At 40.1% G+C, this 27,860-nt stretch overlaps 2 protein-coding genes across 48 annotated transcripts in view; both read right to left on the reverse strand.

The window, feature by feature from the left end:
• The window catches only part of ARB2A (ARB2 cotranscriptional regulator A), a 480,313-nt gene that overhangs the window by 128,397 nt on the left and 324,056 nt on the right, over positions 1 to 27,860 (reverse strand). Inside the window, exon 11 of one of the 47 annotated variants that reach the window (XM_065545834.2) lies at positions 24,976 to 25,042. The exons of the other annotated variants lie outside the window; for them this stretch is intronic. Within the exon in view, the coding sequence (XP_065401906.1) occupies positions 25,032 to 25,042 (11 nt within the window). The 3' untranslated portion in view covers positions 24,976 to 25,031. Of the gene's footprint in view, positions 1 to 24,975; positions 25,043 to 27,860 lie in introns of those variants that run through there. 47 annotated transcript variants of the gene reach the window in all.
• Positions 459 to 3,781, reverse strand: POU5F2 (POU domain class 5, transcription factor 2). Its single transcript, XM_073993884.1, has one exon. The coding sequence runs from the start codon at positions 2,847 to 2,849 to the stop codon at positions 1,731 to 1,733; it is 1,119 nt and encodes a 372-aa protein (XP_073849985.1). The 5' UTR covers positions 2,850 to 3,781; the 3' UTR covers positions 459 to 1,730.

A 27,860-nucleotide genomic window follows, 5' to 3' on the forward strand; every position in this document is an offset into this window, starting at 1 on the left:
ACAAAAGGTCAAATGTCTTGGAACCGGCAAATTCACAGAAGTATAAAGTAGATTAACGGTTACCAGGGGAGGGAGAAGGGGAACGGAGTTATTGCTCAATGAGAAGAGTTTATGTTTGGAGTGATGGAAAAATGTTGGAAATGGATAGTGGTGATGGTTGCCTAACATTGTGAATGTGATTAATGTCACTGAATTTACACTTTTACAATGGCAAATTTTATATTTTATCACAAATAGGGAAAGGTAAAGTTTCTACAGCCTCATGAAGAAGATCTCTTGACCTCGTGATCCACCCGCCTTGGTCTCCCAAAGTGCTGGGATTACAGGCATGAGCCACCGTGCCCAGCCCAGAGTTAAGTCTCTCATTGGGCCCCTGATTTACACTCCTGGGCCCACAAAAATTATTTTCTATACAGTCACTAGAAAAAAAAAAAAAAGAAATTAAGTACTCATCTAAAAACTATTTAAAAAAGAACAATGAAAGAAACCAGAAGAAACTAGGAAAAAATTAAGAAGAATGAAGTGAAAATTAATTAACTAGGGAATAAAAATAGTAGTTAAGTAGAATAAGTCAAAAAGCTTATACTTTGAAAATACCTATAGATAAAACCTTTGTAAGACTGATTACAAAAAAAGCAAAAATTGACAAGATTAGTATCCAGAAATAAGACATAAACTCTGATATAATACATACTGATAGAATTCCAGGACAATAAATAGAGCATGCAGGTGTGTGACAGCAGATCTGAAAACACAGAGGGATGAATGATTTCCATTTGGTATATGGTGACCAAAATTGACCAAAGTAGGCGTGAAAAACTGAAAGGACCAATTTCAGAGAGGAAATTACAAGAGTGGTTTGATGTATAATGGCAAAAACCAACAGGGAAGTTTGGATAAACTATTACAAATATCCTCTCAAAACTATATAAGAGATTAAGAGAAAGTAAGGGAAATTCCCAGGGACTGGAGGAGTAAGCTACAGCTGGGACTGAAGCTCTGGCTGTCCAGCTTGCCAACCTCAGTAACGAAGGAGTTTAAAATACAGTGACTGTGGCAGGACAGGACATAATCCCACGGGACTGCATAAAGTGGGGAGATGAACTGAGACCCTGACATGAAGCTGGGGCACCGGAAATGAAAAGGTAAATTAGAAAAAAAAAAAAAAAAGAATCTTCCAAGAAAGCTCAGGTGTTTCAGCAAAGGCTCTAGGTGTGCTCTGTGTGTTTCTTCCCTATCACATGCTCAAGTCATCCCCTCAAGATAACTATTATCCTGGATTGTGTATTTGTGTTTACACAGAGTTCGGCTTGATTTTAAGTAAAAAATTGTATACTAAGGGAGTCTTCTGTGACTTGAGTTTTTCACTTAGTATTGTGTTTATACAAAAATTTAAACCCTATGTTTACTGATAACCACAAGGAATAACAGACACAATATTTAATTTTAAAAAGGAACAAAATATCGAAACCATCTATATACTGTAATGTACCTTGAAATCAATGCTAGGGAAAAACAAAGGGAAAACACAAAACTGCAATAAACTTCATCTTCTCTCCCAGGTTTTTCTTGAACAATTCCAACCCCCATTCCCTACTATGTATCCTTAACTTCGTAAGACAGTGAATGAGAAATTAATGCTAAAAGCCCTCAAATGAACCCCAGGGACATTTCCTGGGTTTTCCCTTCTCCCCTCTCCAACCGTGCCGCGAAGGGCAAGTCCCTCAGCCCTAAAGTCTGAGAAGGCCCACAGCGGTGGCTGCGGCAGAGGAGTGGGCTACCCCCGCAGAGTAGAGAGGTGTATAGTGGGGGATATCCATTGGGACTCCCAGTCCCAGGTGAAAGCACACTGGTGCCCCTGGGCAAGGAGGCCCGGCTGTCCCCACAACCTCCCGTGGGGAAGCATCATTGGTTGATCGACTGCCCATCTTGCTGCGGTTATAGAACCAAACTCGAACCACATCCTTCTGCAGCTGGAGGCACCCAGCAATGTGGCTGATTTGTTGGGGCGTGGGCTTAGGGCACCGCTGAAAGAATTTCTCTAGGCTGTTTCCGATTCGTCGCTCCCTGCTTGCCCGTCTCCACTTCCGAGACTGTTGCAGGATCATCTCCATTTTGCATAAGCCCAGAAGGTTCTCTGCTTCCACTTCTTCCAGCCACTTTTTCAGCAGTGGTCGCAGCTTCCACATGTTGGCAAGGCTTAGCTGCTGGGCCTCGAAGCGACAGACGGTCGTCTGGCTAAGCACCTTCCCAAATAGAACTCCCACAGCGATCCCCACATCGGCCTGTGAGTACCCTAGGCTCAACCTCTTCCGCCTCAGCTCCTTGGCCAGCTGCTGCAACTCTTTCAGTATGCCCGAGACGTCCTCTGGCAGCGGCAACTTCGGGATGCTCCGCAGGGCAATGTAGGGCCCAGGGAGGGCGCCTTCGGAGGGGCTTCGCAACCAGTCCCCTGCCTCACCAGCTCCAAGACGGGGCCTGCAGGGTGCTATCCAGCCACGGAATTCGTGTGGCCGGGGAGCCGGGGAAATCCTCCACACCTCAGGGTCTGGGCAGACGCCTGGCCTGACTGCTGGCCAGACCATCACCCTGCCAGGGGCCGCCTGGGTGCTCAACCAGGTCAGGGTGTCAACCCGCAGGGGCACTGGCCCTCTGGGGCCGCCCCCACCACTGCCTGGAAGGGGGAAGAAGTGGTTTGAGGGCCTGTGTCCGGCCATGGGTGGGATGGCACCCGCAGCAGCTCTGGTAGGAACTGATGGCCCTCGAGGCTTCAGAACAGCCACCGGCCCCCTCAAGCCCCGCCCCCCAGTGGGCGGAGAAGGCGTTACAGGCCAAGGGTGCCTGTGCATAGGAGGGAAATCTCGTAGATCCGTAGGAACTCCTGGGTCCTAGGGTTAAGGGAGTGAGCCCTCGACCCTGACCTTTGCTTCCAACTCCCATAGAGGTACAAAGCTCCCTTTTGGGATTTGCATCTCCAAGCTGTCTGGAGTCCCTTAGTCACTGCCTCCATCCTCTCCCTGAATAGAACCCAGGTATTTTCTTATGGCTCTTCAGAAACTCAGGACCCCTGATCCCCAGGAACTACCTAACTTCTTGTCTTCACAAATAATTATTAAATATCTATATGCCAGATATTGCTGGGATGAACCCTCAATTCATAAACTGCCCCCTCACTACTATCTTTATGGTCACAAGTACTGCCAATAGTTCCTCTTTGCACATCCCCAGTACCTGTGCCCTAAGAAACCTAGGCATCCCCGCTTGAGTTTCTAGTTAACATCAGTTTACTGCCTTAGATTCTACCCCCACCACTCCACCCCCAAACTGCCAGATTCCACTCCCTCACTGGGGCAGAACTTTGTAACTAATTCCATGTTTCTTCCCCCAGCCTTGAAAGTCCTTTTGTTTCCCATTCTAACCCAGCTTCTTGGTCCAGAGTTTCCTCAACCAACAGAGATCTAGGTGTGTGTCTTCTCTTTCCCACTCTAGAGACAGGTCTCTGAACTGGCCTGACCCACTGAGGATGCTCCCTGCAATATCTGACTCACCAACATCAGGCTCCTTTATCCTTGGGAACCTTATCCCACCAGAGACCCAATGATCTTAATTTGTCCCTCCATCATGCCCCTAGCTCAGGCATCCAGTTGTGGGCCCTGTGTGGAGAGAGCTAAGGAGGGGGCGGGCGGAGAAAGAGAAGCTCTGACCTCAGTTTCAAAGTTTCCAAAGAGTAAGAGCACAATGACCTTGGCTAGACAATCACAGCCCTTCATTCTTTAAACTAACCATGATGTGGTTCTGTCCCCACCCACATCTACTGAAATTGGTCTTCTTGAAGTCATCAGTGATTTTTCAACTGTCAAATCCAATGGCCTTTTAAAAAAATCCTCATCCTGCCGTATCTGGCAATGTTGACTACTCTTCTTGCTCCTTTTCCTTTTAAAATTTACATGAAATGCTGGTAACAGCCAAATCTGTATTTCAGTTCTGACTTCTCTTCTGATTTCCAGTTTTGTATTTTTCACTGCCCCTAGTCAAATTCATTATCAGCACTTCTAAACCTGCCTCCAATCCCGGGACTTTTGAGCTAGTTATCACTAACTCAGTCACCCAAGCTTAAACCAAGGAGCTGTTCTTGACTTTTTCTATTCTCCATAGGGTGTCAAATCTTATATACTGGGTCTCCTAAAACATCTGAAATCTACCATCTCCTTCCTAGCCTCATCTTCTTGGGCCCTTAAATACCTTTTCCTAGATGAAGGCAGAACATTGAGACTAAATTCAACCCAGCACTACAGGTTGTATTGTGTTGTGTTGTGTTGAGATTGCAGATGCGGCCTTGAAGCAATGGTAAAGGGAAAAGAATCAGAAAATTGGCTGCCATCGCTTCAGGCTGTGTACTTAGTTACGTGTCATCTGTATCTCTACTGCAACCCTTGCTAGAATGTGTGCTGGCTATGAGCAGGGTCATTGTCTGTCTTGTTCACTGCTAGATCCTCAGCACCTGGAACTATACCTGGAACACAGAAGGAAGTCAAGAAATATTTATTTAACGTTAAATAAATGAATCTCTGTAGCATTAATGGCAAAAAGACTTCCATATTTGCCTTTAATTAGATTTTAAGATGACAGTCTATAGAAAACAGCTTGCAATATACAAAAGTTCATTTAAGAATAACTTTGCTGGTATCTATTCTCTCGAGGTATACTTACATGCTATTTTTTTTCAAAATCACGAAGCAATCAGTATATGCCAAACAGAATGAAAGTTGGATCACAAAGAAGGATAAAGAAGAGAAAGCAATATATATGCTAAGGTCCACATATTGAAAACTGCCCATTTTCTTCTTCTTCTTTTGTTTTGTTTTGAGACGGAGTCTCGCTCTGTCACCCAGGCTGGAGTGCAGTGGCGCGATCTCGGCTCACTGCGACCTCTGCCTTACAGGTTCAAGCGATCCCTCTGCCTCAGCCTCCTGAGTAGCTGGGATTATAGGTGCCTGCCACCACGCCTGGCTAATTTTTTGTATTTTTAGTAGAGACTGGGTTTCACCGTATTAGCCAGGATGGTCTTGAGCTCCTGACCTCGTGATCCGCCCACCTTGGCCTCCCGAAGTGCTGGGATTACAGGCATGAGCCATTGTGCCTAGCCAACAGCCCATTTTCACAAGAAGGAAAAAGGTTCATTAGTGGTTTAAAAACAATAGTTAAATGAAAATATTTTTAATGAATTAGAAAACGTGAGTTCAAACAGATGTGAGCAAAGCTTCATTATATTTAAACGGAGTTGAAACACAGTGGCTACAAACATTTACTAAATTAAAAAGTAACACTGGCCAGGCACGGTGGCTTACACCTGTAATCCCAGCACTTTGGGAGGCCAAGGTGGGTGGATCACAAAGTCAGGAGTTCAAGACCAGCCTGACCAACATGGTGAAACCCCATCGCTACTAAAAATACAAAAATCAGCCGGGCATGGTGGCGTGTACCTGTAATCCCAGCTACTCAGGGGGCTGAGGCAGGAGAATCACTTGAACCCGTAGGTGGAGGTTGCAGTGTGCCGAGATCGCGCCCCTGCACTCCAGCCTGGGTGACAGAGTGAGACTCGGTCTCAGAAAAAAAAAAAAAAAAAAGGCTATATATTACCTTGATGGGTTTTAAGATTTACTTGGATGCTCTCACTTAAGGCTTTCTTTGTACTTGGTCAGATCTCATCTACCAATGTGCATATCTCCCGGTTTATACGCATGTGCTGCTAAAAAGAAAAGCCCATGTTCTTAAGGGAAGTCTTGCCATTTCCTTAAAAGTATATTCAACTTCCTATGGAAATGGGGTTAGCAGGGAAAGGAAGCAGGAGCATGTTTGGTTAGAACAGGAATAGAGATCAGAGGAAGGCAGTTGATGGGAATGCCCAAGACAACTGGTGCTGTTTGTGCTGGGGCATCTGAAAGGCTAATCCATCACCTTCAACAAAAAATCACTCTTAGTAAGTGATTAGATTACAGTGTAAGAATCAGGCTGGTCTTATCCATAGGGAATTACAGAGTAAGGATGATAAACACATGATTCCAGTCTCCTATATATTTATAATCTAAATGAGGGAGAAGAGAAAATGTCAGTAGAGCAGGGAAGTTGAGAAGTTTTCTATTATTATGATCTTTGGAATCAAGGGTGGTTTTCTGAAAGAGTTGTTTTAAGCAGAAATGCTTAAAAATAAAAAGTATCAGGATTTTTATTATTAGGTTCTCCTTAAGAATTCCCTATTCTAAGGAGACAAAAGCAACTGCCATGATCCACAAATGATAGGAAGCAGGAAACAGTGGACGCAGAGTTAAGAATCAACATTCTTGTAAGGTTTGGTTCAAGTTTGATAGTTTTGAGAAGTCTTGCCTTATACTCTGGACCACAGTGATATCCCTCCCCTCTGAACTTACTGCCATGTCCACTCACATACCTGTGCTGCCTTAAACAGCTGGAATTTTATGTCTTAGTTATCCAGCTAAGAGATATGGAACCTCCTAAATTCATATTATAGATATACGATTTATTTTGTACCTATGTGCCAAGTAACATGCTAATGCATAAGCCAGTCACAGTGCTCTGAGTATAGTAAGTCCATGAAAACATCTGGATGTGAAAGTAATCTGCTTTTTATGTCATTCTGTTGGTCAGTTATTTCACTGGATAGGAAGGTGATCTTTGCTTCATCATTCCTCCAAATGCATCTCTCCCAAAAGCTTCTCATACTCGAGAGAGAGGAGGACATGGCTTTGCTCAAGAGTCTATAAGAAGCTCTACTTCTCTATAGCAGAATCTCCAAAAAAAAAAAAAAATTTCTTTTTTGACTGCAATAAAGCAACAGAACCGACCAGAAGATCTAAGAATGATATCCAAGTTAGAGAGAGAGGGCAGGGCAGACTAGATGGTGCTGGTCTTTATTGTCTCCCCACTCTGCAGATGTCCTAGTAAGTTAGCACTGACCAGGCATTGTGGTGCAAAGGCATTGCCACTAAGATGGAAAGGTGTAGGACCTCAAGAATCATATTAGTAAAGGAGCAAGACAAAAGGCTAAGGCAGAAGACAAGATGCAGAGACTAGATACTGGGAACACCGTCTCTGGATCCAGGGAGTAAAGTCAGTAATTCAGGAAAACTCTGGCAGCTGAGTACTTTAAGGAACGATGCCTCCCACTTCACAGTGAAAGCGTTAACATCACACATTACAACAATTCAGTTCACTGGAAACTACCTGAAAATACACTGAAATGATTAACTGTCAATCCTTTGTGTGGATCTTTACTAAACTGTATAAAGAAAAGTGAGCCATCAAAGATAAGTTAGGCAATTAAGAAAAACTAATAAAGTATATACAATAAGAACATTTATGTTGTAATAACATAGAAAAAGAGCTAATCAAATCAAGGTAGTTACTAAATAGGATAATTTATTGCTTTTCAAGATAATTTTCATAATAGATAATAGTACTATTCTGTACAGGAGATAACAGAGGACAAGAACATGGATGAAAGAATAGCCATTTGTAAATAACAGTAATACAAGATGCTTTTACTCTTATATGTGGAGAAATGCTATAATGTAGTAGTGTTGCTAACAGAATTTCTTTGATTTCTTTAATTTCAGATTAAGATTAGGAAGGACTTTTCAAAAACATTACTTCTTTTTGCTGCTGTTCTTTTTAGTATTTTAAAAATGGCTGCTTTGTAATGCTGTAATGATATAATTGCTGCTTTGAAACAAATACTCATGACACAAATATGACATAACCACCACATAGTCAGAGACCAAAAGGGGACTTAAGAGTATACAGAGAAAAAGTCCTTCATTTTATTTTGCATATCTGAGATATTCATGAGCTATGAACTTCCTATGCTGTAATATAAAATAATATTAAATATAAAAACCCTGCAGCCTTCTCCAGAAGCCTTAAGGAATTTTAAATATCTGTAAAGGCAGGAAGAGCAGTTGAGCTGAGTGGGGCTGAGTTGAAAGGCACTATGATGATGAGTCAGGTATATTCATAGATAGTCAGAGACAGATAAAGTTTCAAGGCTCTTGTTATGCCAAGCATGATTTAAACAAAGTTTTTAGCTGAGTTTGCCCTTGTTACAGAAGAAAAGCTTTAAGGATGCTCTTGCATTGATTACTCTAGTCAGGGTGCAGTCACTATGTTCTACATTCAAATTATCACTCTGCTTCCATTTTAGAGCAGGAGATGCACAACTCGTTTAACGAAAAATTTTTCATTGCATTGCACAGTAAAATATACTAACAAAAATGACAGCTTATGACCAAGGAAACTAGTAATCAAGATGTGATAGGGGCTCAGAGAAGTAAATGAGAAGTAGAAAAGAATTTCTGTTTACAGCAGATAACTCTTTTAGGTGTTGTGATAATTATGTTTTTTTTTTTGTTTGTCTGTTTTTGTTTTTTAAAGAGATTCCAAATTAATTGACTTTGGTGCTATTACCATCACAAGTTTGAGGCCTCTGAGAATTTCCTTGGAATCTCTTTAGGAAACTGAACTGAAACAAGCCAAAAAGAGCCACACGGATGCTTTTTTTTTTTTTTTTCTGAAAAATGAACTCTTATTTTAACTAGCATTAAATGCAGTAATGACCATGGAAAATTCAAGAGGTAGTACCAGAGTAAAAATTCTAAGCAAAATTTACCTAAATATATAGATTAAAAACTTCTTTCAGCATTTTAAACCTGACAGATATTCAGACAGCATTCAGTCAGCTTATCAAACTGAATCCTCTTCCAGTCACCTCACTATAATCCCAAAGGTCTTAAAGAGAACAAACTAGGTTGTCAGCCTCTCTTTGAGCAAAACACTCATGCCCAAATCAAAATGTATCTGCCTGTAGTCCATTCCTCAAGCTCCCAGCAGCCTGCTCATCATTCTATGTGTGTGCAGAAAACGTCAGGCAAATGAAGCTTTCGTCTTCTGAAAGCCTCAGAACTCTTGGCAGTAATTATATCAAACCAACTGTGAGTGGAAAACTGAAAGCAAGATTTCTATTATCCGATTCACTTAATGTAAACTTCATTATTGTTTGAATATTCACCTATACAATCACATGGCTCAAGAGGTACAAAGGTGTATACAGTGAAAATGCACAGTATTTAATTCTTATTTTGTTGCCAATCATGCCATTGTTGGCCAGTGCTAATCTAGTCAATGTCCAGTTAGAATTTTGCATTTTGCTTACATAGAATTTTCTGTAATAATTTAAATTCAAGCAAGACATTGGTCTTTTCTGATTGACAGACATGTAGATGAAACATAAAGAAGAAGCCAAGGAATTCAAAGAAGTTTCTCTTAAGGATATGTTCTAGGGCAGGTGTCATTTTGAAAGGAAGACAATGTATTAAAGAACTGATAGGCTTTCCGGGGTTGAAGAAGAGTATGGAAGAATATAATATTAGCAGGAAGAAGAATAAAAGGAAAAGGTTAGCATAGAATTTAAGTAGAAGACTTAGGAGAATGAAGAAATAGGGTAGAATATTGAAGAATTGTAAAATAAGGAGTTTAAATACTGTACTGCTGTATAATATATCAGGAGGCTCTGAGGGTAACCCTGTGATAAGACATGATTAGAATTAGAACTTAGACACTTTGAAAATGCAAAGACAGAGGCAGGAAAGACATGACAAAGTTTTTAAATTCTCAAATATTGAAAAGCAATGAACAGTTTCCCTGAAACTGTAATACTTGACTTGCTGGACAAAATAATTATTAATAACAACTACAGGAAGTTCTGGCTTTAGATGATAATGAGGGACTATAAAAATGACCATACAAGCTGAAAACATGCAAAGTGATCATAATAATCAATAGGATAAATTATGATTTTTCTATGACCTTTAAAATTTCATCAAAATATTAAAAAGCCTCTATTGTCAGCTAAAAATAAAAAAGGAAAAATAATAAAACTAATTTTATTTAGTACACTGTAATTTAAACATTAGAAAGAGTGAGAATTAAAGTGCTTTATTTCTATGTAAAAAAACTTATTTAAAGTATACTGATCAGTGCTTGCCTTCTTTTCATCATATCACTTATGGTATGGTTTAAGCATATCTTTTCCATGCCTGGGCAAAATGTCATAATCTTAAGTTTGAATCAGCTTTCAACATTTTATCCTTTGCACTTTCAATGTTGTGAAATAGCTCTGAGAGTTCATTTAACATGAGAGGTTTTCTGTCTTGCTTTTTCGTTTGCCAGTGTCACTTTCTCTGGGATATCTTTATCTTTTTTGTCATAAACACTTTCGATTTCATTTCCAGTGTTTCATTTCTTTACCGCACTGTTATGTGTGTTGGTCAAGTCTCTCTTTTGATCATCCATTCTTGTAAAATGGGAGACAATGCCATCTGTACATGGACTGAAAGCAGATATGAAGTGACTAATCAGTGACAGAGTTTGAAAAAAGTGATGTGATCGGCCATTGATCATGATGTGCATCTGTTATTCACACAGAGATCTGTGGACTGAAGGGCCAGTGGCAAAGTTTGTGCTTAATGCATTTACAGGTAATATATTGTGGTAACTGGATTTTGAATCTTGTTTTCTAGGGAATTGATGTTATTTAACTAAACTATGGTAACAAAAATTTGTGTATATCAAAACTATGCAAAGTGAAGAATTATGAAGTTCTTACTATATGCCAGGTACTGTTTTAAGAATATAAATTATTTCACTTAATTCTCAATATAACCCAATGCGATGATACTAGTCTTACCCCATTTTACAGACAGTGTGATTGTGAATATTTATCTGGCCATTAACTGTCCACATATTTGGGAGAATACAAATTTCCCACAGTAATGATAAATCCAAAGATCTTCCTGGTAAATGCTGACACCCTACTATTAAAGAGTTTGAAATGACAAGTAACATATACTTGTCTGTAATATCTAGAGTAAAAAGTCACATTTTCATGACAGTATGGAAGGAAGGTAGATACTTTCAGAAGATGCACTAACTCTTCAATAACATTAGAGTGTCATTAAAAAAAAGGGTGTTGGTGAACTAAGAATTACTCTTGGATTCTAAAAGAGCTCAGAAGCCCTTTATTTCCCCTACTCCCCACCCCACCATCCATTTCAATGATCATTCTCTGACTAGAAGCAGAGAATCTTTGCAGTAAACACAAGACTTCTTTCTAGGAGACTGTGAGCTCTTTGAGGGCAGAAATCATGTCTAATACTCTTTATACCCTTGGAGCCTAGACTGGTGCCTAATACAGATTAGGTGTTCAATATATCTTTGTGGAATTCAAGAATAAATATTTACAGTTAGTTTCTTGCCTCAAGAGAATCAAGAATAACTCAAATTAGGGGTAAGACATGAAATTAGGCTCTAATTTTGGGGGGAAGAATTGAAGATGATTAACTAATTGGTAAAATAATTAAATTTGGATTATCTAAAAATTCGAGCCTTGCTACTTATGCTGATTTTTATATGCTTGATATTGTTTTTGAAGAAAAGCAAAAACAAACAACTCTGAGTGATTACTCCTTCATAAGAAAAATATGGCAAAAATCTAAACTAGAGTGATTATGGAAGACTATACTTGTCACTGTAATATTCAAACTGAGTACCTCTAATTTAACATACAGCAGCTTTCCTACATATTGGTTATATTTAATCACTCATATCTGTGGCCTTAAATTAACAATGTCTTATTTTATTTTTGAGATGGGGTCTCATTCTATTGCCCAGATTGGAGTGCAGTGGCACACTCATGGCTCACTGCAGGCTCAACCGATCTGCCCATCTTAGCCTTCCAAGTAGCTGGGACCACAGGCATGCTCCACCAGGTCCAGCTAATTTATTTATTTATTTTTTTGTAGAGATGGGGTCTCACTATGTTGCCCAGGCTGGTCTCAAATTCCTGGCCTCAAGCTATCTGCACCTTTGCTTCCCAAAGTGCTAGGATAACAGGCATGAGCCATCATATACAGCCAACATGTCTTATTTTAAATTTAATCACCTTCCATCTGGAAACTGAGGAGAAATTTAGCTACTATTTCATATAAATTAATATTGACAGAAGACTAAATTTCTTTGAAGAGAATTTTTAAAAAGTAAATAGAAGTAAAACATCTGAAAATTTTTACATTACTTTCTTCAAACTTCTGAAATATTAGCTAATAACAAAAGCATCTTCATGCCAATTTTTAGATTATCAATAACTTTTTAACTCAGGGTCTCCTTAAAAAGTCTCATTTATAGAAGTCATTGCTACAAAAAGTTTAAGAAGTTTAAGGGTGTATGTTTTTTTGCCCCAACTTTTTTAACAAGTCACTTCTATAGCACTTCAGAAATCAAGAAATTATATAATACAACTGAATTCTGTCAAGGATTGTGGCATGCAGTTATGCGAAACATCCATAAACTAGCTGGTATAAAATGTTTTCATTTATTGGTACAATATATTAAATAGTTAGGGTCAGATATGTATGACTGAAGGGGATATTAACAGACACTATGGACAGAAATGCTAGCAGAAGGTCTCAAAGAATATTTAGACGTCAAATATCAGTTAAATTAATTTTTGCACCTACATAATGAAGTCATTAATCCAAACAAATTATCTCTCAAAATTTATCATTAAATAGAACTATTTTCCTTTGGAAAAAGACTATATTTTAAGAAACATGAAAAAGTAAAAACTTTTAAAAAAAGTATACTCCTGCTTTTAAAGTGCTGATAATCAACTCTGAACATCTTGAGATTTTATAAATAAAGAATATTTGGCCTATGTATAGTGCCTAATGTTCACTTTCAAAGTTCGTTTTAGTACCAAAGAATATGCATTTTAGATGTTCCAAATCACCTCTAGAAATCAATGCAGTTTTCTTTGAAGATGTACGTTTTGGGAATATTCTGGTCAGCAGACAGATTATCACTGGTGACTTGCTGTCAATTTGTCTATGACAAGACAGAGCAGGCTGAGAGGGTGTACATGGGGGCACACAGAGTGTGTAGGTGAGAGCAGACAGTGAGCCTTGTGGCTTGAGGGAGACACAGAGCCCACGTCAAAGGGAAGTGAAGGGCAAGCGAACCCAGGTAAAACACAGTCAGGCAGGGGAAGACAGAAACATGTGGGCTGGGGGGTATGTGATTCCATGGGCTAGAAGAACAGTCTTGAGGTCGGGGAGACTGGAAGCCACGAAGACATGGCATAGAGGCTAAGCCAGATGAGAAAAACACCTAGAGTCAATAAACAGACATAGAGAGACCCATCAAGGGCAGTGACCCAGACAGAGCTAACGGGGGCAAGTGAAGCAAAGACAGCCACAGGAAGGGAGCTCAAGACTTAACATATGATAAAAGGGATGAAAATGTCTGTCTTAGGTACCACTGGCTCCTGACTTATTTTTTCCAGCAATTACGCACAGAGCATTAAAAGCCATGAAGATATTCCTATGGGGGAAGTAAAAGGAACAGTGTTTCCATATTAACTCAAAATTTATAATTTTAAGTACAAATACAAATTCTTATTATTCAGTTATTTATCTAAAAACATTTCAAAAACAATTAGTTAAAATTTTTTTATCTTTAAAGAGAAGAGTTAGCTCAGGAAAAGGAGAGTTGCCACCTTTACTGCCAAATTCTTCGAAGGATTTTTCACAAATTGGTTCAGAAAGCTGTAAAAAACATGATGGCTATTTTTAATTTTTTTAAAGTGAGATTTTTGGAGTGAGACTACTTATATTCACTGGAATTACTGGAAAACTGAAAGAGTCAAAATCACAGGATAATATTGGACCTGATGAAATATATATAATCAGGGCAAATGATTATATATACTAGTGATCTATATAAATGAAGAGTTTATATTTAGATAGGTTATCTTAATTGATTCTTTAATTAATAACTTTCTGAGAGTTCCTGATTCCAACTATTTATTATGAATGATAAACTGAAAACACAGAGTTCCTGGTGGTCAACTTTTACAATACTTATCCCCTTACATTAACTACTAATTATAAGGTAGCATACAACAATGAATAGAGGAACTGATAACTAAAAGCTACAAGGTTAACTCTACAGTAATAAAAACTGTCTGAAAAGTGTTATTTAGTTCATGAAAACATCACTTAAAGGATTAGAATATCTTCTGACTGCAAAGAGGAATGCTATACTTCTTGAGTAGTACACATACTCAAAGGTAGTACAGTAATTCATATATGCTAATATGCCTTGAATTTTAAGATATGTTTACAAGGCAAAGTATAGATTTCCAATTACCTAATTAATTTGAGCTGTGTCTAAAAACATATTAGACAACACAACTTGTCTACACATTCTGAGTGACACCACATTCTAGAGGCAATTACTGTTGATTTTTCATTGCTATCTTTAGAAGGAAATGATTATTCACTAACAAAGAAGAGATATAACTCCTTAATGTCATTTCCTCAAGAGGTATTTTCAGCAATAACGTGAAGTGACTATTTAGCAAATATTCAGTAAGTTCAGTCAGTGTAAACAGTCAATCTGGACTGTTTAAGCAAATAAAAATTAGGGTTACATTAGCAGGTTGTCTACAATTCAAATTCACCTCGTAACGGCTAACTTTCCACTTCATGTTCTGATGAGAAAATGGGGCTTAGTAGTTAGGTACATATGATCAATGGTCCCCCTCTTTACTTCCAAATCCAAGAAACGCCCATCTAAGAGAGGAACTTAAGTTTAATTCTTAACCCAGAAGACATCTACTATGCTTGGTTGTTTTCCTTTTCCTTTCTTCTTCTTTTTAAAATACATTTGCTGTATTCTGTTATCTTTCTAATTTTGAAGTGCCTAGATTTATATCAAGTGTTCTAGGAAAGCTAAAATAACAGAGAAATGCCTGTCTAAGCTATAGTATGGGCAAGGAATAATGTGATGGTTATAAGTTCTGGGAGAAAATATGCTGACAGGTATCAGGCGTTTAGACAATATAGTTTTAGTGAATCTAGGTTCAGGTCTTTCCTCAAGAGCATGCAGAAAAATGACACTTTAAGGTACAGCCTTCCATCCTGTGTGCCTGGTACAAAGTGGCCAAAGGCATGTCAAGATCCCCTCACCATTCAGGTCAGACAGGAGGGATGTAGGGTAGCAAAACTGTTGATCTACCTCTGGATATAAGTAACCTTGTCTGTGATGCCTAGAGCACTGTACAAATAGTATACTTTCCTATAGCCACTTTAGGAATAGTGGAATAATAATAATTTGCCAGTAACTCTGCTTTATGGTAACTATAAATCTTAAAGGACTGGTAAAACAAGTCTCAAAATTCATACCCTCTCTTCTAGTCTTCCCTTCCTGCTTTATATTTTCTCCTACATGGAGCTTACATTCTAGTAGGGGAGACAGACAATAAACTTCTGACATCTTATATACTTTTCTTACTTATCTTGATTACTGATAGTTTCCCTTACTAGAATGTAAGCTCTGTGTTGGAACTTCACCTATTGCAATTCACTGCTGTATCCCTGGTACCTGGAGCAATGTCTTGTACACAATGACTACTCACTGAATTAATGCATGAAAACTGAATGGGCATACTTAAAAGCACTCAGGGAGCACATCTGGAGGGGGGCTGAAAGTATGTAAGCCTTAGCAGCAACACTTCTCCAAACACAGCCCCAGGTAGAATCAATCTAGCAAATAGTGTCCTGTCAGTCATGTGCCAGCCAAAGCAAACTGTGCCAACTTGTAAGAAGTCAGAATATATCAATGCTCTACAAGCTTGTCTGTTTTCAAACATTTATATTTTCCTTTCTTTTCACCCTGATAGAATGCCCCCTCATACACAGTCAAAAATTAAATTGACTATTTTGGGAAAGCAGCACATCACAGAAGATCATTTCTAATATTATCTAACTGCTGTCCCAATGTCTCTTTCAGCTTTATTGCTTCCATATTTCTATGTCCTATGAATATTTTTCCTTCAAGTATTAATTTTCCTTTTAATTTCTTCACTATATTTTCTATCATCTTTCTGTGGCCCTGATTTCTGTATAATATTTTGTGACCCTTATCAATGTCTCAGAGAACATAGGAAAGCCTAAATAAATAAGTTATTTGTTCTGTATAAATAGAAATAGAAACAGGAAAATGAAAGTATTTTTGCAAATGCCTTTTCAGTCCTATAGAATTAGAATAATCAGTAATAGTTTTAAATTATAGTCTTAAATTCTAAAATGCCTAATGGGAATATACAGTACCATGTGGAATTTTTCAGTGTCTTCCTTCTGATGAACTCAAAATGTCCCTCCGGAAAATATACAAATTGTCCCCATTTTTATACAAGATAAGTGAGGCAGATATTTACTGTTGCCACTTTATAATAAATAATTAAAATATGGACTATAAAATAAATATAGATCCTATGAACTGATTACACCATTCTCTGAATAACAGTGTCCTTAACTGGCCAATTTTACAAGTAGAAAACACCATAAATAGAGTGAGAATTGGTCTTTAGAGGAGGTAAGGCCATCATGGCTGATGGGAGGCAGGACTGGATTGCAGCTCTGGATAGAGTAGCATGCCGAGGCTTGCATTGTGAATTCTAGCTCCAGATTGACTGCAAGAACAAACCAGCAATACTGAGAGGACGCAGACATAGCAGACTGCTCCTGCAGGACCTGGGAGACACCCCAAATACTGAGTGCCCCAACTGCAGAAGTGGGAAAGGGAGAGCCTCCACTCCCAAACATACACCCCCATTGGAGAAACTGAAGGTCTGTTTGCTGGAGAAGTTTCCAACCTTACCTGGAGCTGGGTCAATCTGGAGAGTCAAGCGAAATACAGGGTTAGAGGAAGCAGCAGAAAGGCCCTGGGAATTTGCTGGGTCCCCCAGCAGGCCATTCCTGCCTGGCACCAGAGGAGCAGGGGATAAAATTCCACAGGGAGAAGGAAATCTCTGGCTGAACTTTGTAACAATTTGAACAGGGTGAGAAGCCTCCTGGCCAGAACTCGGGGGAGGGCACAAATCCGGTGTAAAGACTCTATAGGCGAAAACCAAGCCCTTTTCTTTTGCAGCTGGGAGGCGAGTAGCCTGGGGCAAGTTTTCAAGCATGTCTTGCCCTCCGCCTGGACACAGACTCAGGTCTGTTGTTGGGGGCACGGTGGGAGTGAGACCAGCCCTTCAGTTTGTGTGGGAGCTGGGTGAGGCCTGTGACTGCCGGCTTTCCCCCACTTCCCTGACAACCTGCATGACTCAGCAGAGGCAGCCATAATCCCTCTAGGTACACAACTCCAGTGACCTGGGAATCTCACTCCCATGCCCCAGGGCAGCTACAGCAAGACCCGCCCAAGAAGAGTCTCAGCTCAGACATGCCTAGCCCTGCCCCCATATGATGGTCCTTCCTTAACCACCTGGGTAGCTGAAGGCAAAGGACATATAATCTTTGGCGTTCTAGGGCCCTGCCCACTGGTGGTCCCTCTGGACGCTACTGAGAGGTGACAGTGTGCTGGCAGCCCTTGCTCTCTCTCAGTGCCTCCTCGGCCTCCGCGTCTGCTCTGGCCACGCTTGAGGAGCCCTTCAGTCTGCCGCTGCACTGTGGGAGTCCCTCACTGGGCTGACCGAAGCTGGAGCTGGCGCTCTCTGCTTGTGGGGAGGTGTGGAGGGAGATGCGGAGGTGGGAACTGGGGCTGCAGGAGGCGCTGGCGGGCCAGTGCCAGTTCCGGGTGGGCGTGGGCTCGGCGAGCCCAGCACTCGGAGCGACTGGCCAGCATGGGCACTGAGGGGCTTAGCACCCGGGCCAGCAGCTGCAGAGGTTGCACCGGGTCCCCCAGCACTGCCGGCTCGCCTGCACCATGCTCGAATTCTTGCCTGGCCTCAGCCAGCTCCCCGCCGGGCAGGGCTCGGGACCTACAGCCCGCCATGCCTCAGCCCCCATGCGATGGGCTCCCACGCACCACAAACCTCCCTGACAGGTGCTGCCCCCTGCTCTGTGGCGCCAGGTCCCATTGACGGCCCAAGGGCTGAGGAGTGCAGGCAAGCAGCGTGGGACTGGCGGGCAGTTCCACCTGCGGCCTTGGTGGGGGATCCATTAGGGGAAGCCAGCTGGGCTCCTGAGTCAGGTGGAGACTTGGAGAACTTTTATGTCTAGTTGGAGGATTGTATATGCACCAATCAGCACTCTGTCTAGCTTGGGGTTCGTGGATGCACCAGTCAGCATCTGTATCTAGCTAATCTGGTGGGGACTTGGAGAACCTTTATGTCTAGCTAAAGGATTGTAAATACACCAATCAGCACTCTGTGTCTAGCTCAAGGTTTGTAAACGCACCAATCAGCACCCTGTCTCTAGTTCAAGGTTTATAAACGCACCAATCAGTGCTCTGTGTCTAGTTAATCTGGTGAGGACTTGGAGAACTTTTATGTCTAGCTAGAGGATTGTAAAGGCACCAGTCAGCACTCTGTCAAAACGGACCAATCAGCGCTCTGTAAAATGGACCAAGCAGCTCTCTGTGAAATGGACCAATCAGCAGGATGTGGGTGGGGCCAGATAAGGGACTAAAAGCACGCTGCCCCAGCCAGCAGTCGCAACCCGGGTCCCCTTCCACACTGTGGAAGCTTTGTTCTTTTGCTCTTTGCAATAAATCTTGCTGCTGCTCACTCTTTGGGTCTGCACTGCCTTTATGAGCTGTAACACTCACCGCGAAGGTCTGCAGCTTCACTCCTGAGGCCAGCGAGACCTCAAACCCACTAGGCGGAATGAACAACTCCAGATGGGAGGAACAAACAACTCCAGAGGCACCACCTTAAGAGCTGTAACACTCACCGCGAAGGTCTGCAGCTTCACTCCCGAAGCCAGCGAGACCACGAACCCAGCAGAAGGAAGAAACTCCGAACATGTCCAAACATCAGAAGGAACAAACTCCAAACACACCATCTTTAAGAACTGTAACACCGGCCGGGCGCGATGGCTCAAGCCTGTAATCCTAGCACTTTGGGAGGCCGAGACGGGCGGATCACGAGGTCAGGAGATCGAGACCATCCTGGCTAACATGGTGAAACCCCGTCTCTACTAAAAAATACAAAAAACTAGCCGGGCGAGGTGGTGGGTGCCTGTAGTCCCAGCTACTCGGGAGGCTGAGGCAGTAGAATGGCGTAAACCCGGGAGGCGGAGCTTGCAGTGAGCTGAGATCCGGCCACTGCACCCCAGCCTGGGCGACAGAGCGAGACTCCCTCTCAAAAAAAAAAAAACCAAAAAAACTGTAACACCACGAAAGTTCACGGCTTCATTCTCGAAGTCAGTGAGACCAAGAACCCACCAATTCCGGACACACTACTGCAGTTGATGTTCTCTGGAAAGTGCCACTGCCTGGCAGGAGGCCAACCAGCACAAAAATAAAGCATCAAACCACCAAAGCTAAGAACCCTCACAGAGTCCACTGCACACCACTGCCACCTCCAATGGAACAGGCATTGGTATCCACGGCTGAGAATCCAACAGACAGCTCACATCACAGGACTCTGTATAGACAATCCTCCAGTACCAGCCCAGAACGGGGTAGACTCGTTGGGTGGCTAGACCCAGCAGAGAGACAACAATCACTGCAGTTCAGCTCACAGGAAGCCACATCCATAGGAAAAGAGGGAGAGTACTACATCAAGGGAACACCCCGTGGGACACAAGAATCTAAATGACAGCCTTCAGCCGTAGACCTTCCCTTGGACAGAGCCTACCCAAAAGGGAAGGAACCAGAAAATCAACTCTGGTAATATGACAAAACAAGGCTCATCAACACCCCCCCAAAAAATCACAATAGTTCACCAGCAATGGATCCAAAACAAGAAGAAATCCCTGATTTACCTGAAAAAGAATTCAGGAGGTTAGTTATTAAGCTAATCAGGGAGGCACTGGAGAAAGGCGAAGTCCAATGCAAGGAAATACAAAAAATGATAGAAGAAGTGAAGGGAGAAATATTCAGGAAATAGCTTAAAGAAAGAACAATCAAAAATTCAGGAAATTTTGGGACACACTTTGAGAAATGTGCAATGCTCTGGAAAGTCTCAGTGATAGAATTGAACAAGTAGAAGAAAGAAATTCAGAGCTCAAAGATGAGGTCTTCAAATTAACCCAATCCAACAAAGACAAAGAAAAAAGATGAACAAAGCCTCCAAGAAGTCTGGGATTATGCTAAACGACCAAGCCTGAGAATAATTGGTGTTCCTGAGGAAGAAGAGAATTCGAAAAGCTTAGAGAACATATTTGGGGGAATAATCGAGGAAAACTTGCCCAGCCTTGCTAGAGACCTAGACATCCAAATACAAGATGCACAAAGAACACCTTGGAAATCCATCACAAAAAAGATCTTCACCTAGGCACATTGTCATCAGGTTATCCAAAGTTAAGATGAAGGAAAGAATCTTAAGAGCTGTAAGACAGAAGCACCAGGTAACCTATAAATAAAAACCTATCAGATTAACAGCAGATTTCTCAGCAGAAACCCTACAAGCCAGAAGGGATCGGGGGCACTATCTTCAGTCTCCTCAAACAAAACAATTATCAGCCAAGAATTTTGTATACAGTGAAACTAAGCATCACATGTAAAAGATACAATCTTTTTCAGACAATTATGAGAGGATCTGCCATTACCAAGCTACCTCTACAAGAACTGCTAAAAGAGCTCTAAATCTTGAAACAAGTCCTGGAAACACATCAAAACAGAACCACTTTAAAGCTTAAATCACACAGGACCTGAAAAACAAAAAATATAAGTTAAAAAGCAAAATCAAAAAAAAAAAAAACAAAGTACACAAGCAACAAAGAGCAGGAAGAATGCAATGGTACCACACATTTCAATACTAACATTGAAAGTAAATGACCTAAATGCTCCACTTAAAAAATACAGAACCTCAGAATGGATAAGAACTCACCAACCAACCATCTGCTGCCTTCTGGAGACCCACCTAACACATAAGGACTCATATAAACTTAAGTAAAGGGGTAGAAAATGGCATTTCATGCAAATGGACACCAAAAGCAAGCAGAGGTAGCTATTCTTACATCAGACAAAACAAACTTTAAAGCAACAGCAGTTAAAAGAGACAAAGAGGGACATTATATAATGGTAAATGGCCTTGTCCAACAGGAAACTATCACAATCCTAAACATATATGCATCTAACATTGGAGTTCCAAAATTTACAAAACAATTACTAATAGACCTAAGAAATGAGATAGACAGCAATACAAAAAAAGTAGGGAACTTCAGTACTCCACTGACAGCACTAGACAGGTCATCATGACAGAAAGTCACCAAATAAACAATGGATTTAAACTATACCTTGGAACAAATGGACTTATCAGATATATACAGAACATTTCATCCAACAACCGCAGAATACACATTCCATTCAACAGCGCATGGAACTTTCTCTAATATAGACCTTTGGATAGGCCATAAAACGAGCCTCAATAAATTTAAGAAAGAAATTATATCAAGCACTCTCTCAGACCACAGTGGAATAAAACTGAAAATCAACTCCAAAAGGAACCTTCAAAACCATGTAAATACATGGAAATTAAATAACCTGTTCCTGAATGAGCATTGGGTCAAAAACAAAATCAAGATGGAAATTAAAAAATTCTTTGAACTGAACGACAATAATGACACAACATAACCAAAATCTCTGGGATACAGCAAAGGCAGTGCTAGGAGGAAAGTTTATAGCCCTAAACACCTACATCAAAAAGGCTGAAGAGTAAACACTGACATTCTAAGGTCACACCTCAAGGAACTAGAGAAACAAGAACAAACCAAATCCAACCCCAGCAGAAGAAAGGAAATAACCAAGATCAGAGCAGAACTAAATGAAACCGAAACAAAGGAAAACAATACAAAAAATAAATGAAACAAAAAGCTGATCGTTTGAAAAGATAAATAAGATTTACAGACCATTGGTAAGATTAGAAGAGAGAAAATCCAGATAACCTCACTAAGAAACACAGGCGACATTACAACAGACACTACTGAAATACAAAAGATCATTCAAGGCTACTATGAACACCTTTATGCACATAAACTAGGAACCCTAGAAGAGATAGAAAAATTCCTGAAAAATACAACACTCCTAGCTTAAATCAGGAAGAATTAGATACCTTGAACAGACCAATAACAAGCAGCAGGATTTAAATGGTAATAAAAAATTACCAATAAAGAAAGTCCCGGCCCAGACAGATTCACAGCAGAATTCTACCAGACATTCAAAGAAGAATTTGTACTAATCCTTTTGACACTATTCCATAAAATAGAGAAAGAAGGAACCCTCCCTAATTCATTCTATGAAGCCAGCATCATCCCAATACCAAAACCAGGAAAACGACATAACCAAAAAAGAAAACTACAGACAAATATTCTTGATGAACATAGATGCTAAAATCTTTAACAAAATACTAGCTAACCAAATCTAATAACATATCAAAAAGAGTATCCACCATGATCAAGTGAGTTTCATGCCAGGGATGCAGGGATGGTTTAACAGATGCAAGTCAATAAATGTGATACACCACATAAACAGAATTAAAAACAAAAATCACATGATCATCTCAACAGATGCAGAAATAGCATTCAACAAAATCCAGCATAACTTTATGATTAAAACTTTTAGCAAAATTGGCACATAAGGGACATACCTTAATGTAATAAAAGCCATCTATGACAAAGCCACAGCCAACATAATACTGAATGGAGAAAAGTGGAAAGCATTCCCTCAGAGAACTGGAACAAGACAAAGATGTCCACTCTCATGACTCCTCTTCAACATAGTACTGGAAGTCCTAGCCAGAGCAATCACACAAGAGAAAGAAATAAAGGACATCCAAATCGGTAAAGAGGAAGTCAAACTCTCACTGTTTGCTAACAATGATCATTTACCTTGAAAACCCTAAAGAGTTCTCCAGAAAGCTCCTAGAACTGATGAAAGAATTCGGCAAAGTTTCTGGACAAAAGATGAATGTACACAAATCGGTAGCTCTTCTATACATCAACAAGTGACCAAGCGGAGAATCAAACCAAGAACTCAACACCTTTTACAATAGCTGCAAACAAAACAAAACAAAACAACTTAGGAATATACCTAACCAAGGAGTCAGAAGACCTCCACAAGAAAAACTTCAAAACACTGCTGAAAGAAATCATACATGACAAAAACCAATGAAAACACATCCCATGCTCATGGATGGGTAGAATCAACATTGTGAAAACTGACCATACTGCCAAAAGCAATCTACAAATTCAAAGTAATCTCCATCAAAATGCCACCATCATTCTTCACAGAATTAGAAAAAACAAGTCTAAAATTCATATGGAACCAAAAAAGAGCCTGCATAGTCAAAGCAAGACGAAGCAAAAAGAACAAATCTGGAGGAATCTCCCTAATTTCAAACTATACTACAAGGTTACAGCCACCAAAACAGTGGTACTAGCATAAAAATGGGCACATAGATCAATGCAACAGAATAGAGAACCCAGAAATAAACTCAAATACTTACAGCCAACTGATCTTTGACAAAGCAAACAAAAACATAAAGTGAGGAAAGGACATCCTTTTCAACAAATAGTGCTGGGATAATTGGCTAGCCACATGTACGAGAATACAACTGGATCCTCATCTCTCACCTTATACAAAAATCAACTTAAGATGGATTAAGGACTTAAACTTAAGACCTGATACTGTAAAAATTCTAGAAGATAACATTGGAAAACCCCTTCTAGACATTGGCTTAGACAAGGATTTCATGACCAAGAACCCAAAAGCAAATGCAATAAAAGCAAAGATAAATAGCTGGGACTCAATTAAACTAAGGCGCTTTTGTACGGCAAAAGGAACAGTCAGCAGAGTAAACAGACAATCCACAGAGTGGGATAAAATCTTCACAATCTATACATCTGACAAAGGACTAATATCTAGAATAAACACAAACAAATCAGTAAGGAAAAAACAATCCCATCAACAAGGGGGCTAAGGACATGAATAGACAACTCTCGAAAGAAGATATACAAATGGCCAACAAATATATGAAAAAATGCTCAACATTACTAATTATCAGGGAAATGCAAATCAAAACCAAAATGCAGTATCACCTTACTCCTGCAAGAATGGCCATAATAAAAAAATTAAAAAACAGTAGATGTTAGCATGGATGCAGTGATCAGGGAGCACTTCTACACTGCTGGTGGTAATGTATAGCCGCTACGGAAAACAGTGTGGGAGTTCCTTAAAGAACTAAAAGTAGAACTACCATTTGATCCAGCAATCCTACTCCTGGGTATCTACCCAGAGGAAAAGAAATCAGTACACAAAAAAGATACTTGCACACGCATGTTTAAGTAGCACAATTCACAACTGCAAAATCGTGGAACCAACCCAAATGCCCATCAATCAATGAGTGAATAAAGAAACTGTATACAGTTGGAATACTACTCAGCCATAAAAAGGAATGAATTAACAGCATTTGCAGTGACCTGGATGAGACTGGAGACTATTATTCCAAGTGAGGTAACTCAGGAATGGAAAACCAAATATCATATATTCTCACTGATATGTGCGGGCTAAGCTATGAGGACGCAACGGCATAAGAATGATATAATGGACTTTGGGGGAAGAGTGGCAATGGAGCAAGGGATAAAAGACTACAAATATGGTTCAGTGTATACGGCTTGGGTGATAGGTGTACCAAATCTCACTAATCACCACTAAAGAACTTGCTCATGTAACTAAATACTACCTGTACCCCAATAACCTATGGAGGAAAAAAAAACGAGAATTGGTCTTTAGAAGCCAACCACAACAAAAAGAAAACAGATAAAATTTTAGTGGAGATGAGGTCTTGCTATGTCACCCAGGCTGGTATCGAACTCCTGGCCTCAAATGATCCTTGAGCTTTGGTCTCCCAAAATGCTGAGAGTACAGGCATGAGTCACTGTGCTTGGCCTTTCTTACCTGTTAATAATGAACAACAAGGCCAACTTGGGCACCAGTGTGAGACCATGGCTCTACTAAAATAAAACTAAAAAAAAAAGAAAAATAGAAACAATATAACTATGCTGAACATACAGTGATATTTTCAGTAAAAATTTAAAATTTTTATCTGGTTTTAAATTACATATAAACAGGTAAGTAACACTCATAAAATGAAATTATTATGACCAATATATACTTTTTTGGTAATGGGAAGCAAATCTAGTTATAAAGGAAAAACTACAGTATTAAATAAGTGTGTATGTTTATAGGCAATTTCACTGCTCTCACTGTGAAACTTTTAGTCAAAAGATCAAAGCATATTATAACAAGAAAAAAAACTTTACAATTTAGCAAGGTGGAAAAAACACTTCATTAAACTGAATATACAGCCTGAAGATCCGTTACTAATTTGTGGTCAGTACACATGTTGAAATCTTCAAATAATATTAATATTTTAAATTACATATAACAGAAATTATTGATCAGAGAAATCTGGGTGTTTCAAAGCTACTTCATCAACCTTTGGTTGTTTCTGTTTGAATTTTCTGCCATCACCTCAATCAATTAATGTTGAACAATTAATCTTGTTCAACATTTTTTATGGACTCTGAGGGAAAGCACTAACTCAGGCTGAAGAAATGGTAAGTTTTTATAAGTAGGTATAGGAAATGATAGGGGTGCTGGTCCTAACTCTCTTCTTATTTGATGCAACCTAATGTTGATGCCAGCTTCTAAAGGAAGAATCTTTTTGCTAGCATAGGCCCCGAAAGCAATTCATTCTTTTTTAAAATTATGGAGAACAAGATGGTCAATGATGAGCTCTTGTTCACTGCTATGTCTCCAGCTTCCAGAACAGTGCCTGGAACACAGTAAGTGTCAATAAATACTTTAGAGATAAATGGATATGTGCTAGGGAATGTATGTACAATCTCCTTCTGATTTAGGCCAAATTTGTTAGAATGAAACCCCACAGGGAATGAAAAGTTACACTTAGTAGCAAGTTCCGTCCTAAGGAAAAAAAATGGTCAGAGGAAAGCTGAACAATAAAGGTGACTTAGTAAAAGGTAAGTATGATAAAGAAATTTAATATCTTCTTTCTGATAAATTATACAGCAAAGTATAATCAGTTAGTAGGGGAGCAAGGGTAGGAACAAATTGTCTTCAATGAGCATTTTAGTGCATCTTTAGAAATAGATGCTCTTAAACCCTAAGTTATCAGGGCTAAGATGAGCCTTACAAGGCTTTAGTCTCGAAAAAAGGTTTAAAGTTGTTTCTACTTAGGCTATGCAACCACCTGAGTTTAAGTTTAAGCCTGTTGCATTAATTATCTACTGCTGTGGAACAAATAACCCCAAAATTTGGCAGTTTAAAACAATATACATTTATCATCTCACAGTTTTTGTGGGTCAGAAATCTGAACACAGCTGAGTGATACTAGCTCAGGGTTTCTCACAAGACTACCATCAAGGTGTTGGGCTGGGGTTGTAGTCATCTCAAAGAGCTCAACTGGGGGAGAATCTTCTTCCAAGGTCACTCACATGGCTGTTGGTGGACCTCAGGTCCTCCCTGGCTTTTGGCCCGATATACCAGTTCCTTGCCATGTAGGCCTCTCCACAGGGCAGCTTACAACCTGGCAGTTGATTTCCATCACAGTGAGCAAGCTAGAGGACAAGAGAGAGCCTGAGGGCTGCCATCATTCACTGCTCTTACCATGTTCCCCATTATCCTTAAGCAGCAGGCTTGAGGATAAAGCTGAAATGACCTTTTGAAGACTCATCTGTGACTGCTAGGTGACAACACCTTGTGTGGTTGGACAATATCCTCCAAATACGGACTTTTCTCTAAATCAGCATTTAATTTAGGTTGCTATTTGCCCCAAATCTGGGAATAAAGGCATAGATATGGGACTGCCTTCTTTTCCCACTATCCTTAGTGATCCCACTATACTTAGTGAAGTAGAGCTCTTGCTTCCCATGCCCATTACTTCAGATTCTGCTGGTCTAAAGGTCTTAGTTCCAAAAAGGAGAAATGTTTCCATTAGGTGATATAATAATAATTCCTTTGAACTGGAAGTTGAGACTGCAATCTTGCCACTTTGGTCTCCTTATGCCCCTGAATCAACAGGACACGGATGTACTGGATAGGAGCACTATACTGGATGGGTGATAAATCCTGATTTCCAAAGGAAAATGTAGTTGCTACTACACAATGGGTAATAAGTAATATCTCTGCAATGTAGGAAATGCTCCAGAGTACCTGTAGGTAGTTTCTGTAATTACAGTCAATAGCATACTATGATCACCTAATTCAGGCAGGACCGCTAATGGCCAAAACTCTTCGAGAATGAAGGTGTGGATCATTTCACCAGGCAAAGAATCTTGACCAACTAAAGTGCTTGCTGAGAACAAAGCGCACCTCATTTTACTGTGCTTCAGTTTACTGCACTTCACAGATACTGATTTTTTTTAACCAATTCAAGTTTTCTGGAAACACTGCATCAGGCAAGTCTATCGGAGCCATTTTTCCAACAGCATGTGCTCACTTCGTGTCTCCCTGTGCTAATAAACTTTTCCATTATTGTCATGTGTTATGGTAATCTGTGATTAGTGATGGATTTCCTTCCTTCTTTCCTTCCTTCTCTCCTCCTCCTCCTTCTTCTTCTTTTACAGACGGGGTCTTGCTCTGTCTTCCAAGTTGGGGTACAGTAGTACAATCATAGCTCATTGGCTCACCGTAGCTTTGAACTCTTAGGCCCACGTGATCCTCTTGCCTCAGCCTCCTGAGTAGCTGGGATTGTAGGTGTGCAATACCATACTTGGCTCTTTTTAAAATTTTTTTTTGTAGAGATAAGGTCTTGCTTTGTA

The sequence above is a fragment of the Macaca fascicularis genome, chromosome 6 (genome assembly GCF_037993035.2).
Source record: "Macaca fascicularis isolate 582-1 chromosome 6, T2T-MFA8v1.1".
NCBI classification, from domain to species: Eukaryota; Metazoa; Chordata; class Mammalia; order Primates; family Cercopithecidae; genus Macaca; species Macaca fascicularis.

What these genes read in the sequence shown, in the direction of transcription:
- POU5F2 (XM_073993884.1), bottom strand. Translation starts at nt 2,849, where the DNA reads ATGCACAGGCACCCTTGGCCTGTAACGCCTTCTCCGCCCACTGGGGGG.